The 17092-nt window shown below is 37.5% G+C and overlaps 1 protein-coding gene across 1 annotated transcript in view; it reads right to left on the bottom strand.

Moving 5' to 3' along the window:
- LOC135086468 (bestrophin-4) overlaps positions 1-17092 on the bottom strand; it is a 39310-nt gene that overhangs the window by 14948 nt on the left and 7270 nt on the right. Inside the window, exons 2-3 of the mRNA XM_063981194.1 lie at positions 8799-8909; positions 2954-3134 (exon numbers count right to left, since the gene is read on the bottom strand). Coding sequence (XP_063837264.1) covers positions 2954-3134; positions 8799-8909 — 292 coding nt within the window. The remainder of the gene's footprint in view (positions 1-2953; positions 3135-8798; positions 8910-17092) is intronic.

The following is a 17092-nucleotide window of genomic DNA, read 5'->3' as shown; positions in this document are numbered from 1 at the left end:
AGAAGCCGTGAAATTATTGATCAAGAACAATGTTGGAGAGTGTATTGGCGTGTGGTTTTGGGAACGCCGCTACTTGTTGCAAGGATGCAACAAGCAACCGAGCCATCCCGTGCACTGTGAACTGTATCTCAAACATGCAATTGATTGTCTTCCAGTGTATGCCTTGTTGGTTGTCCTATTAAATAAATAAAAAAAAAAATGCAATAAATTTTTGGTCATAATAGGTACCTACAATAGTTTTTCTTATGAAATAGTAAGGTGGAGAGAAAAACTGGTCAAGTGCGAGTCGGACTCACGTACTAGGGTAAAAGATTTCGTACAAACTTGTTTGTAAATATGTGGTACCTACATACATAGTTTGCAATTTTATTTTCTTCTTTTTAAGAATATGATAAGATAACTACCTAGATAAGTAAGATAAAATATTTATTTGTTTAAAACATTACTATCTTTTTCATTGTAATAGGTTTTCAAAATCTTTGGATTGCAATTGCGTTGACGTGCATGATATTTTTTTACGATTCTTTTATGAAAGTGTCTTTACGCAACTGAATTTCAGTCATTATTTTACAGAGATTTAAAAATCTTTATTCTGAATTTAATATGAGAAGTTCATACAAGACTTGATTATAAGACGAGCATGCTCAAGTCAAACATCTCAATACGGAAAGCGGGCCTATAATTATGTATAATAAAAATTAAATACTCGGCTTATTGTATTAATATTAATATCATATTAATATTATGTATTTTAAAGGATTTCAAGTTATTGGGAACCCTAAAACAATACCTGTTTATTTATTATTTCAAATGGCACAGAGAAACAAAGCACAAGATAGAAAAATTAATCTTCATAAAAGTTTTACAAACCATGTTTAGGTACGAGTACTTTTGTACTAAATAATAGGTAGGTAGGAAATTATTTCTGCCGGAATGAATGGGACTCATAACTGTGTTAATTTCCTTATAACTTTTCAAGATTTGAATTAAAGCAAGTCATTCAATAAACAAGAGCCGAGGCCAACAAGCCCGCGGACGCTGCAGCGCTGCTCGCCGGGAGCCGACTGACAACTGGCTGAGTAGCTCCTCCCGACTGGAATGTCTAGCGGGCTGCTACGTTACGTTTGAGCAGGCCGTGACCGCATGTGACGTCACCGGCGGGCGGAAGTGACGTCACGGCGCGGTGGCGCATTACGCAAAGCCCGCATGCGCACGAGGCACGAGCATTATCATGCACTCACGCAACCCAAATATTTAGTCGGCAACTGACTGAGTTTCCCAATAATGGTCATGTACGTTTACATTTAGATTTGTATTAAACATCGTTCAGGTTTTGCTTATCAATCTACAAATATGAATTAGGGAAACCCACTGTCACAGCATGATGCATCAGTACCGAGATAATACCTATCGAGGTTTAGGTACAGCATGTATACACTATAATATTATTATACCGAAACAATAAAATACTTCACAAAAAGGCCAAAATAAAAAATCATGACAAAGGGATCTGATGGAACATTATTGCGTTTTATCAATTGAATATACAAGACGTAATTACTGCATGCGCTCATTTGTAGGTACATGACTGAGCTCGACTATTATGCATTGTGCAGCGCTTTCCATGCCACATATTAAAGAAGCTGACTAAACGAGACAACACTGGAGTTACCCTATGTAGTCAGGTAGCTGGACTTGCTGATAAGATTGCTAGGACAGAGGTCACACAAAATACCATTGATATACATTTAAATACAATGAAAATACCATTGAAATACAATGGAAATAAGTATTATAAATACGACATTGAATCTTTCTGAAAGTTTTCCGCGATGTCGCAACAAAACGTGCTCCGCTCCGAGACAACAATGATCACGAACGTGATCGCTGCAGCCGACGGCCGGAGCCCGGCCCGGCGCTGCTGCTGCGCAAACAGCGATGCAACTCTCGGCTGTTTGCGCAAACAATACCCGGACACTTGCACTTGTGAACTCCGTGTAACTGTACTTTTAGTGAGCTGCAGCACTGGCGGATTGTAAGCGTTTTCAACGCGGAGCGGAGACGCCGCGGATGCGCGCAACCTTTCCGCCTAGAGTTTTCTCATCGTGTTCGCCGCGGAGCCGCAACGTCTCCGCTCCGCTTTGAAACCGCTTGTAATCCGCCAGTGTGACAAGGCCCTTAATGAAACAGTGGCGTACCTACGGTCAAACGCAGGATTGGTGTGACTGCAATACAATTATTATAATAGCTACTCAGCCCCATTTCGACTTAATAGTTCATCACAATCGAACTAACTAAAACATCATAAAGAACAGTTTCATTGCTGTAAATGGATGTGTCTGTCGCTTGTTCGTGGAGTTGACCGCGGACCAGTGCGGCGGTCAAGCTTCAAAGCTGTACGAGAATAATAAAGTTGAGCTTCCCTGGTGCTATCAAAACAACATCTAACGATTATTGCTTCTTTTTTCTGATGAGCAAAAAGTGTAATTTACATACAGCACCTCAACGTTGGCAAAAAACGCGAAAATCATTGAATGCCTGTGTAAGGTCAAAATGTTGCGATTACACTGGCAAGGTAATATTTATAATGCGTGTGAACAAATTGATCCTTAAAGCAGCCAAGTGCCTAATTAAGGTAACTGAGCAGTTTCATATCATAAAGGTACACGCGAGGCGCACACAAGTTGATCCGCAACATATTTCGCTTTAGCTGGAATAAAATAAAGTCGCTCGAGCGAATCGCATATAACCTACAGCAAAACAAATAAAATGTTTACTGTCTTTCGCGAGCAAACCTAAGTACACGTGTGTACCGTGTACATTTGTATTGTGTTAATAATAGATAGGAACAGAGATAAACTATTTGATATAAGTTAATGCAGTTAAACGTGAAGCAGCACAGCGGCGGAAGATGGGGGGGGGGGGGGGTGCAGTAGTAAGAAAGCGCGTTTACTTTACTGACCGCTCCGGGGATGCCGGCCGAGATGAACAGCGCCAGCGTGTCGGGCCACGGCAGCAGCTTGTACTGCTCCCACCAGCGCTTCACCACCAGGCTCACGTAGAACCCCAGCACGAACGACATCGGGATGGACTCGCTCTGCGCACCGAAGTACTGCCGCACCTTCTCGAATATCCTGCAACAAGCGAACTTTCAGAAATTGTGACCAGGGCATCTGACTGAGGCACTGCTGACTTTCTTCATCGAGCGCGCCGCGAAGTCGATCTGAACTGTACTCTGAGATACACAGGTAGGGGTACGTAGGTACGCATTTTCCAAAATTTTGGAGTATAGTGCTGAAACAATACGTAGGTAGGTGTTTGTGATGAGATATTCACGTACTACCTCACGTACTACGCTTTACACGACAGTATAAAATTATTCGATTCCCATTCGTATAATATTATTATGTATAGGTCGAAATCCCTAAGGTAGGAATCTTCTACCCACCTAGGCAATTCGATTTATTCAAGTTACTAGCTGACCCGGTGAACTTCGTACCGCCTTAGCGTAGAGATTTTCTTAATATTTTTTTCCGTAAGAACCATCCTTGGACTTCTACAAACATTTAAAAAAAAGAATTATCGAAATCGGTTCAGCCGTTCACACGTGATGCCGTGACAACGCGAAACGGGTTTCATTTTTATATATATAGATTTTCTAAATCTCTCAATCATCGCATCGTGCTTTTAGTACCAAATAAATATATTTTCTTTCTTTCTTTCTTCCTTTATTTCTTTCTTTAGGAGAGAGGTTCTTGCGTTTGGATTAAATGTAATATGCTGTTCGTTTTCAGTTCTTCCAGTCAGTAACTTCGCTAAGTACCCAAATTATCTGTACCTACTCGAGACTCGAGACAGAGAGACATATTGATGACCTCTCGCCCGAAGGCGCCGCTCTCGGGCAGCGCCACTCGGCACAAACACACTCGCTGTGCATTCGGCACGCTCGACGCTGCGGCCGCGGCTTCCTAAACCTGTCTTCGTGTGATGTAACTAATTACGGATTTGGTTAATCGGCACCAATGCCGAGGCTACACTCGTGGAGGCCGGCGAGCGTCGTCGTGGCCGGACCTAATGCTCTGGAACTGGACGTTCGTGCACACCCATTGTTCATATTTTTAGGATGATTTGATTCAGTTCATCGGTATGTACTTATACCGAGTATTGAGTCTGCGGGGTGTAGTAGTCTACACACGGCTAAATCCATAGGGCAATGTTTAGGCGTAGGTTCCTTGCCTTGTGGCTGAAGCCTATGGCCAAGTGGCCAAGAAGTGCGCGCTGCCGGCGCAGGCGCAGCCCGCGCTGCGCGCGCGTACAATGTACCTACATCGCGTGCGAGGGAAAGCTGCCTGTAACCTCCGAAAAATTTATTAGACACCAACGAGGCCTCACTAATAGTAAGACATAATAATGAGATACATACCATAACATTCAATTATTCAATGTGAATCTACGTCATAGGTAAATACCTAATATAACCTTTAAATACTTCGAAACCGGTTTTTTCACAAGACACGGAAAACCAATGCTCATAATTTAATTACCTAGTTAATATTGTGTTATGATGATACAACCCACGAAAATAAGTGTGTAGTCTCCCACGCTAGTCTGAGATAACAATTGTTAAGAATAATTTAACGTTCCCTTTCGTTGGATCGCTACAATGAAAATTACTAAATGCTAATTTATACAAAAACTGCGCACCTACAAGCCCGCGTATAGAGCGCTATTGTGATTGTTATGAAGGAAAAACCGCAACTGCAATTAAATACGCAATTAATGATGAGATGCTTAAGTAAGTGCGCACAGGCGTGTATTGTTGGCGGCGTTCTAGCCTCGCTGGGCGCCGGTCGGCAATCAGGCAGGTATTTATTAGACCCAGCGAATCCCAAACGATTTAAAATGTTTGTAGTTAGTACGGTATCGACCACGTTCCGTGGCTGTCACAGTGTTGCGAAAGTTCCGCGGCTCAGCAAAGGAAATCGGCCAATTAGCACATCCGAAAGTTATCAACCTACATTCAGAAGCCGAACAGAACAAACCCTGGTTACCAAATAACAGATAGGTTTTGTGAGATTACACTGAGTGTTCCACCAATACATAGGTATTTTATCCTAACAAAAAAGTTTGTTGATTTAATGAAAATTAGGCTAATACTAAAAAAAGCGACTCCGAAAAGTTAGTACCTAACTAACCTAAAAAGTAAAAAAGTGACAAAATAAATATGTTACTTTCTATGATTGATATTTTCAGAGTTGATGCCAGCCTGCCCACCAAGGTTATGAATAGTACCCAGGGTTCGAAAGGATAATAAATTATCAATGATAATTATAGTGATCTAATAACAGATGGATAAATTATCGGTTGATAATAACAAAAAAATACGCTCTTGAAATGAACTGTATTCGAAGTTTTCGAACGTGTATTTCCGCACTTGCGTCTATATAGTGGTGAGCGTCTTATTATAGATATAGTTATAAAACCTATCTATTTAGCTCCACAATGATCACGAGTTATCTAGCGTCAAAATTTCCCAAACTCTATGCGACCAGCGATGGATAACTTGACAACCATCAGCAACCAAAAACATCAAGCAAAATTATGATACAATAATGACAAATGTATCTTTACTGTGGATAATTATCTGATAATTAACATGAAGCGTAATTATCTTGATAATTTCTCAAAAACTACGGGGGGCACAAATGTCGCTGCTTGACCATGGAAAGGCACAAATATAACCTACCTATTGAGATACTTTAAATCTGGCTAAGGCTAATAGGTAAAAATCATGTCGCTGCAGTAACGTTTTCAAGCATTACTGCAGCGCAATCTTATTTTCTCCAATTACTCCGAAACCTTATTGGGCACAAATGCAAGATTCTCGGCACATTTACAGGATATACGGCACTAACATTTCCACATAAAATATGCACATCTTGATTAGCGTAACCATGTCGCTGAGGTAACGCACACTGCAAAACATACCTAAATCAAAACAGTACCTAAGTAGTTCAAGATTTGCGCAATCAACCAAACAAACCCTTCAACTTTATAATATTATGATATTGCATTTTGAATGTCTCCATGTTTTTTTTAATTCACTGCCCTATATTCTGTATCCTTTCGCATCACCCGGGACGATTGCTCTTAACCCGTAAGCAGACGGATTGCACGATAGTACTGCTAAAGGAGACTATTGCCCTTCCGACAAACCGGTCGCGGTCGCAGCGTGCGTGCCCGGTGTGTCGGAAGTAGGGCATGTACCTAATATCGGAAGGTTTTCAATTCCGATATTGAATTCCGATATTAGATCTCAATATCGGAATTCCGATATTAATATCGGAATTGAGTTCATGTGCTATAAAATTAATATTTGGTTATATTCGTAAGAATTCTGAATTGTTTACAAAAAAATAATGATTGTAATCAAAATTTTTAATTTGGTACAAAACAGCACTTCATAAAATTGAAGTTTTAAAACTATTTTTACGTTACCCATAACGTCCATTTCATTTGGTTTTTTATGTGACAAGCGGCAAACGAGCAGACGGATCACCTGATAATGAATGGTTACTGATAATGAGCTTATATGGACTAGCAAATAATTAAAGTGTTTTTGTAAAATCACAGGTATCAAACAAACTTTTACTCCTTCATTATATTACCCTGTTTTATGTTGGCGGAACGAATTTTAGAGTCATTTAAATCACGTGCTACAAAAATTGTAGAGAGTGGTAAAAAAACTTGAATATGCTTGTAATTTGTTCCTTTTTGATTATCGATGTACAACTCACAAAACCACGGGCCATCATCATCATCATGTTAGCCATAGGACGTCCACTGCTGAACAAAGGCTCCGATAATGATTTTCACAATGGCCGGTTGGTGGCGGCCTGCATCCAGCGCCTTCCTGCTACCTTTATGAGGTCGTCGGTCCACCTTGTGGTTATGAGTCCTATGCTGCGCTTTCCGGTACGTGGCCTCCACTTCAGAACCTTGCTGCCTCATCGTCCGTCTGTTTTGCGTACTAAGGCAGAACCGTTGGAAGACCTTATCACAATGCTCGAAGACCTTAATCGAGTTTCCCAACAGGTAGGCCTTCGGATGAATATGGAAAAAACGAAGCTTATGTCGAATGTCCATGTTGCTCCTTACCCAGTTTCGGTTAGGAGCTCGATTCTCGAGATTGTTGACAAGTAAGTAGGTATATGTCTATTTCGGACAAACGATCAGCTAGGTAGTTAGATGCAATTTCGAGAAAGAGGTAAATCGTCGAATACGAAGACGAAAGTCTTCAATTAGTGTGTGTTACCATATAGGGCACAACGTGCTATGGAGAGGGATAAGCTTGGTGTTTCTTTACGAGATCTAATCAGAAATGAGGAGCTCCGTAAACTAACTAAGGTCGCTGACATAGCCCGACGGATTAGCAAGCTGAAGTGGAAATGGGCAGGGCACATAGTAGTTAGTACGCAGAACTGACGGTCCATAGTCCAGTAAAATTAATGTTTGAAAGGGAGTTGAGATGTCGTTCTTTGTTGACCAAGTACCTATGGCAAATGCTAAAATTGATTTAGAACAAGTTAAATTAACCATAAATAGTAAAGATATTAAAATATTTGCAGTGGAACAAAAAGTGATGGTGAGAGACATGAGAAAATCATTGGTCTTTGCCAATCATGTACTTTGGGCTTTGTGGCAGGTTGTGGCGAATTTAAACGCTTTATTTAAAATCTCAATTAAAACTTTTATCTGATTCCGATATTACGATATTGGGTCGCTCAATATCGGAATTGAAATATCGGATCTCGCAGTCCGAGATTCCGATATTACGAGATTCCGAGATTCCGATATTCATGCCCTAGTCGGAAGGGTACACAAGGCCCGTGTGCCGGGACTTTAATACCATACAAATAATTTTTGCGTTGATAACTTACTTTCACGCATTATACTAAGAGAAGACGTAAAATAGTGAAGCTGTTTTATAGCGATGACAACTGAGCAACCAGCCTGATACGCAGGCCCGAATTTTTCATACAAATTGGAAGCCGACTCAACTATCGGCCGACTTTAAGTCAGTAGTCTTCGGGGTGTGTATTGTGAACAGTAGGTTCTCCCCCTCTCCTAAAATTCCCGACAGGGTCTATAAATAATTACGATGCCACCTCTTATGGATGCAATAAATTATTGAGGAGTATGAGTATCATTCTAACTAATAAGTCAGGCAAATGATGTTGACCTCATCTAAGTTATAAATGTTATACATATATTGAATAAAATTGCTTTTGAGACCATCAACTAAGTAGCTGAAATATGACGGAGCGGGCGTCCTTGCCCGGACCCTGATCTAATGCAATTTAAAATAACAACAACAGCTGATGTTACGAAATTCAATGACAGACTTTAGTTACCTGTCAACTAACGCCCATTTCCCTTAATCAATCCTTGTCCAAATCCGGATTTCAACTGTCAAATTGAATTCAGTTTTTTTAAAACTATCCACTATCGATGAATTTATTTACACTTTAATATTGTTTATACAGGGTGTTAGGTAAATGGGTATATGAGCCGACACTAACCCATGTTAACATGGGCATATAAATGGTATGGTGAAGTCAGAAAATTGATAGCTTCATTTTAATTATTTTAATTTTCATACAAATCGGATTTTATAAAATTTATTTTGTATGATAATTCGTGCAATCTGTCTTTAAATGGCAAAAAGGGATATTACTGTCTGTAGGTACTATAGGTATTGGCGACATTTGAAGGGATTCGTAGGAGGATTCACTCACCTTTGATGCTCCTCCGAGAGGCCAAAGCGGTAGATGAGGTTGATGGTGTAGTACAGCGTGAGGTAGGCCAGCAGCTCGCGCCACACCAGCTTGTACACGCTGCCGCGCCATCTGCAACGCGACAGTCGCCGGCTTAGCAACAAACAACAAGCGCCTTCGCGCTGAACCACACAACTATTACTTATCACTAGCTTTTGCCCACGGCTTCGCCCGCGTGAAAATTAGCTTGTCGCAGATCGTTATAAATTATGCCCGTGACGCGTGAAAATAGTTTGAATAATATTTCCCGTTTTTGCAACATTTTTCAACACAAAAATAATTTTCAAATCGGACCAGTGACCCGTTTTATTCCAGCTGTGGTGCAACAGGGATGTTATGGATATCCGTAACCGTAACCGAAACTTTCGGATATCCGAAATAATAAAATATCCGTAACCGTAACCGAAACCGGTATAATATTATTCCTATATCCGTAACCGTATCCATAACCAAAACTACATATCCATAACATCCCTAATCTGCGACAAGCTAATTTGCACATTGTGCAATTCGGTATCGCGGTAAGTTCACGCGCAAAAAAAAAAAAAACATACGGGTCGAATTGAGAACCTCCTCCTTTTTTGAAGTCGGTTGAAAAAAGAAGAAACAACAGCAGATCTACGCCAACGCACTTTGCAAAGTCCGAACACCTTATTTTTTAAACTACACTCGGCATCAAATAAATCGCACCTCCCGCGACAAGCACTTACAAACGTATGCATCCCAAGTTCCCACCAATATTGGTACTATTTGAAAGCCTAGTAACTTCATTAAAGAAAAGGTTTTTACCCCAAAAATTTATCTTTAAAAGGATCCAGTTCCAGTGTCTCTTCTTAAAGCGACAGGTTGGCTATAAAACTATTAAATTGGGATTAATCACTATCCATCTGTTAAAGAGGACACGTGAGATCATTATTTGGATATAAAATTGGTTTAATTGGTCCCAGAGGTGAGCCCCAAGTGAGATCTTTTTTCAAGACACATTTATGGCACCTGTTAATTGTTTATAAAAAAATGAAATGTGTTTTTCGTTAAGTTTATTTATTGAGCTTTCAAATAACACCAATAAGTATTGGTGGGGCACCATGTTTGTGTCGGAAGAAAATCTTTAAAGTTATTGTTGCCGGAAGTGCGATTTATTTGACACCAAGTGTATAAGTAATTACTGAAACACAGCAAATTATGTTTCGTGAAGCATTTGAGATAAGGTTGCTTTCTGTCAGCCTTTATGTTTTAGGGCTGATTTTTCAATCATCGGATAACTTTTAACTGAAGAATAAGTTTGACACATTGACAGTTTCAGTATGGAAAATATGTCCAAATTAGATGACAAATTATTTCTTCAGTTAAAGATAGTATCTGACGATTCAAAAATCGGCCCTTATTCGATTGAACTAGCATGGAACTAGCTGTCAAAACGACGCCGCGATACGGATTTGTGATTCTCGCTCCGTGTTCCAGTAGCGTCGCAGCTGAAAATTTTTACTTACGGTAAAAATTTCGGGGCCCAGTAGTTCCTAAGACTAGCGCGTTAGTAGTAAAGAAATATTATAAAATATACTTAATACCCATACCAAATTAAGGTCATAACTGTGGCCTAATTCACGTATTTTGACACAGTCAAAATCTCGTTGACGTTTAGAAGTCGTCCTATTGAAAATCCGTATTCACAAGGGTCATGATAAAATGATTTCTCGATAGGATCGCAACTCAGCGATTTGTTGTCGTTGAAGTTTTGTTAGGTGAATAAGAGTAGGCGCACACCGTTGATTTTTCGTCGGCCGATAGTTTAGTCGGGTAGACTACGCCGATTCGATTTGGCCGATTCTTCATACAATTTAAAATCGGGCACAACTATCGGCCAACTAAAAATCAACGGTGTGCGCCTATTCTAAGTAAGGCTAGGTCTTATTCCTGCACTGTCAGAATCAGACCCATCGATTATTAATAGTCAGGAAGTACCTACCTACTAGGTACATGCTTAATAAGCAGCTTATTATTTTTTGCACCCATCATTCATAGACAGTTAAATAATAGAGGTAAAATTGCTTCTCATTTAAAATTAAAATTACCTTAAAATTATGCAAATTAAAATTATTAAATAGGTATCTTCTACTTATCTATTGCATACACTCGTGTTATGTATCTAAAAGGCAGGCCTGAGTCAGCGTCAGTCGTGAGGATACAGAGTTAAATCGGCTTCAAATAACTACAATGATGTGGAAAATTGTTGAGGAAACTTGTCATGATGAAGCTCATCGGCGCGGCGCCGCGGCGTGTGCGCAGGACACACTGTTTCTTATAATTACTTATTTTTCTATTTGGAAAACATACAGTTGCAACTAAAATCCATCCTACAAAAAAACTAACAAGTACCTTTAAATTAATCTTCACTTGAACACTTGAAGCCCATGGCACCTCAGCTACAAACAATATGGATGACGTCATTGATGCAGCAAGGCAGGATATACCCTCAACTTTACCTTCAGAGGAAGATAAAAGATAACTCTGAAAACACACCGAAGTAAGGACTCGTCTCGTACGCATACTATGAGAGCATCTTCATTCCATTGATCTTTGTAACGGTCTACCTGAAACATCCGGCAGCTTGCACTAAGTCCATCTTCAAACATCATGTGTGCAATCATTTTCTTGAAAACATCCCATATTCGTGAGTTCTGTTTACTTTTTTTGTCATCCATCTTATTATTAATTATTGTTTTATTTATATTTTTATTCTTATCTAGTGCCAGGGTGGAAGTGATAAGTGATCTGAACTCGATTATTACTGTAAACTGTACAAGATTCGAAAAACTGGTTCCTGATCCGGAAAGTGCTTCATGAGCTCTAACAAGCGGTATAATAGGATACAGCAATGTTCCTTACTTTTACGGTGACATATTATCATATTACCATTAGTACCCGCCCTAGACTTAGCTGGGGCCCTCTGAAGATGCTATTTTGTTACTGAAGATTGTAAACTTTTAATCTTGCACTCATTAAGATATTGGCCAAACCGCTCGACCTATACGAACAATTATTTTCTTCAGTGTAAGTAGCTAGGTACCTACATTTAATTTGCTTTCATTATACATAGTAGTTGTTTAGCGAACGAATTATCTCGGCCGATCGCGTGGATGGGGCCGTGAAGTCGACCCTCCAACTGCAAACTAATCTGATCATTGGCAGAATTCATTACCACCATTTAGGTGCTAGACAATTCTGAGAAACGTTTCAGGAAAATTTAAACTTTGGGAAATCACAATTCCATTTTCCTTATAGAGCACATTATATGCAATCGCTTTTTAGGGTTCCGTAACCAAAGGGTAAAAACAGGACACTAATGCTAAGACTTCGTTGTCGGTCTGACATCAGGCTGTATGTGTGATGTTTGAATAAACAACGGAAGCCTCGGGGACTCTTATTTAGGTTTAAGTGTTAAAAGAACTCCCAGAGTCCTATTCAAATTCACAAACGTGATTTATTTGCGCTTGAAATAGGTATTCATAATATTTTTTTATTACAATATTTAGTTATAATAGGTATACTTCAAAAATGTAAATAAAATAAATATTTTATGGGGGCTCTCATAAAACAACAAAAACGTCATACATTCGCGCAAGAGTTCGACTCCCACTTGCCCGGTTTTTGGTTTTTAATAAAAGGCTCTACTTATAGTAGAGAGCTTTCAAGTCATTTTAACTGAATAAGTAGGATACTTCCGCTTACAAACAAGAGTTACTTATTTTTAGAATATTTTTTGAAGTAGCTAAACAGCGTTTTCCTTAAAATACCTGTTGTGGCAGTAATATTTTATAATAGGTATTTACGAATAGCTATAATCATTAATCTTCTACCACAAAGTTACATTACAACTGTCTACAGCATTTTTGCGCACGGGTTATGCATAGCTTATTTTTATTGCTTTATGACCTAGAATTAAGAATAACAACAAAAAATTGTTCTGAATTTGCTTTTATGTGTAAAAAATAGAAAAATTCATATCAATGAATGTATGAAACATGAACATAGAGATGATTCAATTTGTTGCCAAATATATTTTTTTCTTTCTTTCTTTCATTCTTTCTAACTATTAAAACATACCAAACATCCATTTAAGATTCATTCTCACAAGAGAAAATTTAAAATAGAATCCAAATATTTATTAAAAATGAAAAGTTCTAATTTCCTGTCACGTTCCATAGAAGATTTTTCGCATAAAAATCTAACCCTATCATGCTTTCAGTATACTGGCCTTGGTAACGTCGTCTCTCAAATCTCACTATATTTTGATGAAAGCGTGCCCCTTGTTCTTGCGAATAAGCCCCCATAATTATTTATAAATATATCCCAATGAGAATGGGACGTGCATCTTTAGAGACATTCTACTATGAAGATGGAAAATTCAAATCGCTATAACTTCTTAAAAAGCAAATATTTTCGATTTGTAATCGCACTTTTTTATATAAATTTGCTTATATAATCAGAATATAATAAGTAAAATCCATGCGCAAAAAAAAATTTTTTTTTTGTTGACCGGTGTTATCGCTGAAGTCTGATGTAAGTTACTCGTTTTTGCCGTTTACGAAGTGATTGTGTTGCTTTGGCCAGGCGACTCAGCAGGACTCGTCGCACTCCGCGCCAGATCGCGTTTGTTTCCTTCGTAAAAACCATGCTCGCTGGCACGAGACAGCCAAAAAACTTGATGGGCGTCAGTGTATTCAAACTCGTTTTAGATTTGGATGTTGGTAAAAACTCGTGTTTAATTGCATATCTAATCGCTTTAGCGCGTCTAAGTCTTTGAATATTCATAGAACAGCCGCGGAATGTTGAGATTTCGTAATCATTTTTCCCCAGCAAAATGTTATTGTTTCACGAATAGTACAACTAAGTATTTAGCGAGAGACAAGGTTCAAAATTTTATGAAAAATGTCTTTCAGCACACATAAACCCACAAGACACTCGTGAAAGGGCCGGGCTGTGCTCGTAGGCCAACTAAGGCCGCGGTCTTTCTAAGGGTGCCATTGCACGCTTTTAGCGGCTCTCCTGATTTTTAGCCCTCCGGATGCGCCTTGCAAAAATGATAAACAAGTGAACTCGTTCACTTCACAATATATTTTCTTACAGTCAACCAAGCAGAGGTTCATTTTAAATCTCAGTGAAGTTTGTTTAATTTTTTTTTAAATTCGAGTTTGACGCTTTTTCCACATCTTGCTTTTTTGTCCCAAGTCCGTTGTGATGTAGGTAGGTAGAACCGATTTTTGTATTATGCGGTTCATTCATCCAAGGTGGCAATGCTAATCACTGCTGTCTAAAGAAGGTTTCGTGTAGCAAAGTCAGCGTAAGTGCCTGTAATCTTTTATAATTTAGATATTAATTAGTAACAACTGGGTCAACAGGTGTAAGTTTAGTTGGGTCATTCCACAAAAATCTGTATATTTTCGACGTCATTTTGTCCCAAACTTTTTTAAGATGCTTTTGAATACTTTATTAGTCTAAATTATAGTTTATTTATTAATTATTTAACCTCGTAAGTCCCCGCGTACTTGTACAAGTACAAACTAAGCATAGTAGTTCAGACCTGACATTTAAACTACATAGCAAGAGTAACTGCCTAATGTACTTACCCAAGTACAAATTTTTCTTTCCCCATTTACCGGGTAGTTTTTTTACAATGGCAAAAATGATACGACCATACTCATTCAATACTCTATGGTCAATTCTGCCACGGTAGACAGGTAACGTCAACTGTCAGTGTCAGTGTATTTTTTTCGCAAAATGGTCACGCGGTCGGATTGCCGGCCGGCACGAGGATAGTTTATCTGTTTGTATCAAAGTAATCTTTTGTTTTTTGTCTTGTTTTTTAAATGTATCAGTAAATATAAATTATAGTTTCTATAAATTAAACAAAATTTAAAAAGAAACTTAGTATTTTAGGAGGTTCATGAACGGTCAAAATAATTTGTACTTGATATAGTACGTTAGGCGTTGGTTACACAAATAATAGTATGAAAGTTGTATTAGGTATGAAATCAGCGATTTTTTTTCTTCAATGTTCATTACTATGTAATTTCTTTCATAGTATAGCTATGTCCATCATTCTTTTTTTATTTGAAATTTGACTTCAAGGGCTTACTTTTGCGTATAAAATGTTAAACTTAATTTTATTTTTTAAATTAGAATTTAATCTTCAAAGACAGCTCGTCCTAATTGTCGTCCGTTTCCATTAAACAAAAATAAATATATTTTTATACAGATACCAATTTTTTAAAAATGTCTTAATTTTTTTTATAGCTTAATGTTGTTTCAATCTATCTACAAAATTTCATTAAATTTAAATTTATGCTTTTTTAAAAAATCACAAAAAATTAGTATGGAAAAATTAATTTTGGTGAAATTCTCCATATAAAACGCTAAGGCCAAATAATTTTGTCTTAAAGACTGAATTTTATAATTATTGCTTACTTAAGTGACGTTTAGAAGAAAAATATGATTTATTTTAAATATTTAAATAAAACTATCTTAATAAGATTATTTTTTTACACTGTATAAAAAGCCTAACGTACTTACAGGAGTACAAACTATTTTCAATATTTTTCTTTTAAAACAGGTGCTAAAGATGCTAAACTTACAGTAAAAAATACAAAACATAAGGTAACGCTTAAAAAACTATGTAAAACCGTCAATACTTTATCTCGGTCTGAAGCACATTCCTTAGTTTGTACTTGGTATAGTACATCCGGCAGATACGAATACTGCTGTTGAAAAAACACAGGACTTACGAGGTTAATATCTAAAAGGGCCAGTCACTTTATGCTTTATTTTAGGAGAAATCATAATTTTCTATTTCTTCATACTACATTACTCCTTTATGACTTTTAATAAAGTATAAAACTTATAACCTTAACATTTATAGACAAATTAATATAACATGTTATAGTTGTTTTGTTATTATTACTTTATTATAAACGTCATTTCCTACTATATACGTTTGTCCCTTGCACCATTAAAAGCTAGGGCCTGACGACTAGGGACTGACGATTTGGAGTAAAACTTAACACAAATGCAGATTAACTTTATATTATAAGATGTTTAATACGATGTGCCGAAAATGGCCGAAAAACCACACATAAATACTATTAAATTATATACAATTTCCTATTATAATCAATAAAGCTACTCAACTAGGGACTGACGTAGTGACTGGATCAACATTATGTTTCCGCAACAACTGGCGCGTTTGCACTAATTCAAAAAACGGCTACCGCAAAGCCAGTATGGTCTGAGGATAACTTCGTGTCGTACTTTAAACTCAACTAAATGTCATTCACTCTACATACATATTAAAGCGCAAAATTATAAAATCAGTGCGTGGCGAGGGAATGACGATAAAAATTGTGGACATTTTTTCAACTTAAGAAAATCAATTCATTGTTTATTGAAACCGCAAAATATTAATAGAATTTGGTGTAATATACATTTAAATTGATTATTCGTTAATTAAAACAAAGGATAAAGTTGATGTTTTTATAAATGTGGGTCCCAAAACACAAACTTTTGGAGTACGGACATGCCTAGGGAATGACGTTTTGGGTCATTCAAAAGTAATTTAAGATGTATTAAAAATAGTTTCAAAAAATATAAATGGGTGATGAATAAAGCACATTGCGAGCTGTTATTTAACAATTTTGGAATAAAATATTAACAAATATTTCATGTGAAATGTGGCGCGGACTAAGAGTTGACATATTTTTGTGGAATGACCCAGTTATGTAAGTAAATCTTAACTTCTTATGTTTACCTAGGTAATTCTTTGAGACAACCTCAGATCATAGGAGACAACTAATAAATTAGGTAGGACTCTACAAGTAGGAAAAAATAAGAACTAATATTATAAATGCGAAAGTTTGGACGTCTGGATGGATGTTTGTTACTATTTCACTCAAAAACTACTGAACGGATTTTGATGAAACGTTACAGTATTAGTCTTTATAACCTAGAATAACATTTAGGCTATAATAATTTATTGATCTGTGACAAACTAAATTTCACGCGGGTGAAGCCGCGGGCAAAAGCTAGTGAAGGAATAAGCATACAACATTGGCCGAATGGTTTGCAAAGAGGTCTGTTTTCACGGTTACAAATGAGATAAGAATGAAAAGCTTTATAAAACAAGGAACATAATATTTACCGTTACCGTTTAACCTAATCCATCTAAGTATTAATTGTAAAGAATTGCGTGGTAGCAGTCACAA

This window comes from Ostrinia nubilalis, chromosome Z (assembly GCF_963855985.1).
Source record: "Ostrinia nubilalis chromosome Z, ilOstNubi1.1, whole genome shotgun sequence".
NCBI classification, from domain to species: Eukaryota; Metazoa; Arthropoda; class Insecta; order Lepidoptera; family Crambidae; genus Ostrinia; species Ostrinia nubilalis.
The sequence above is the reverse complement of the archived record's forward strand: the minus strand, read 5'-3'. Positions and strand labels throughout refer to the sequence as shown.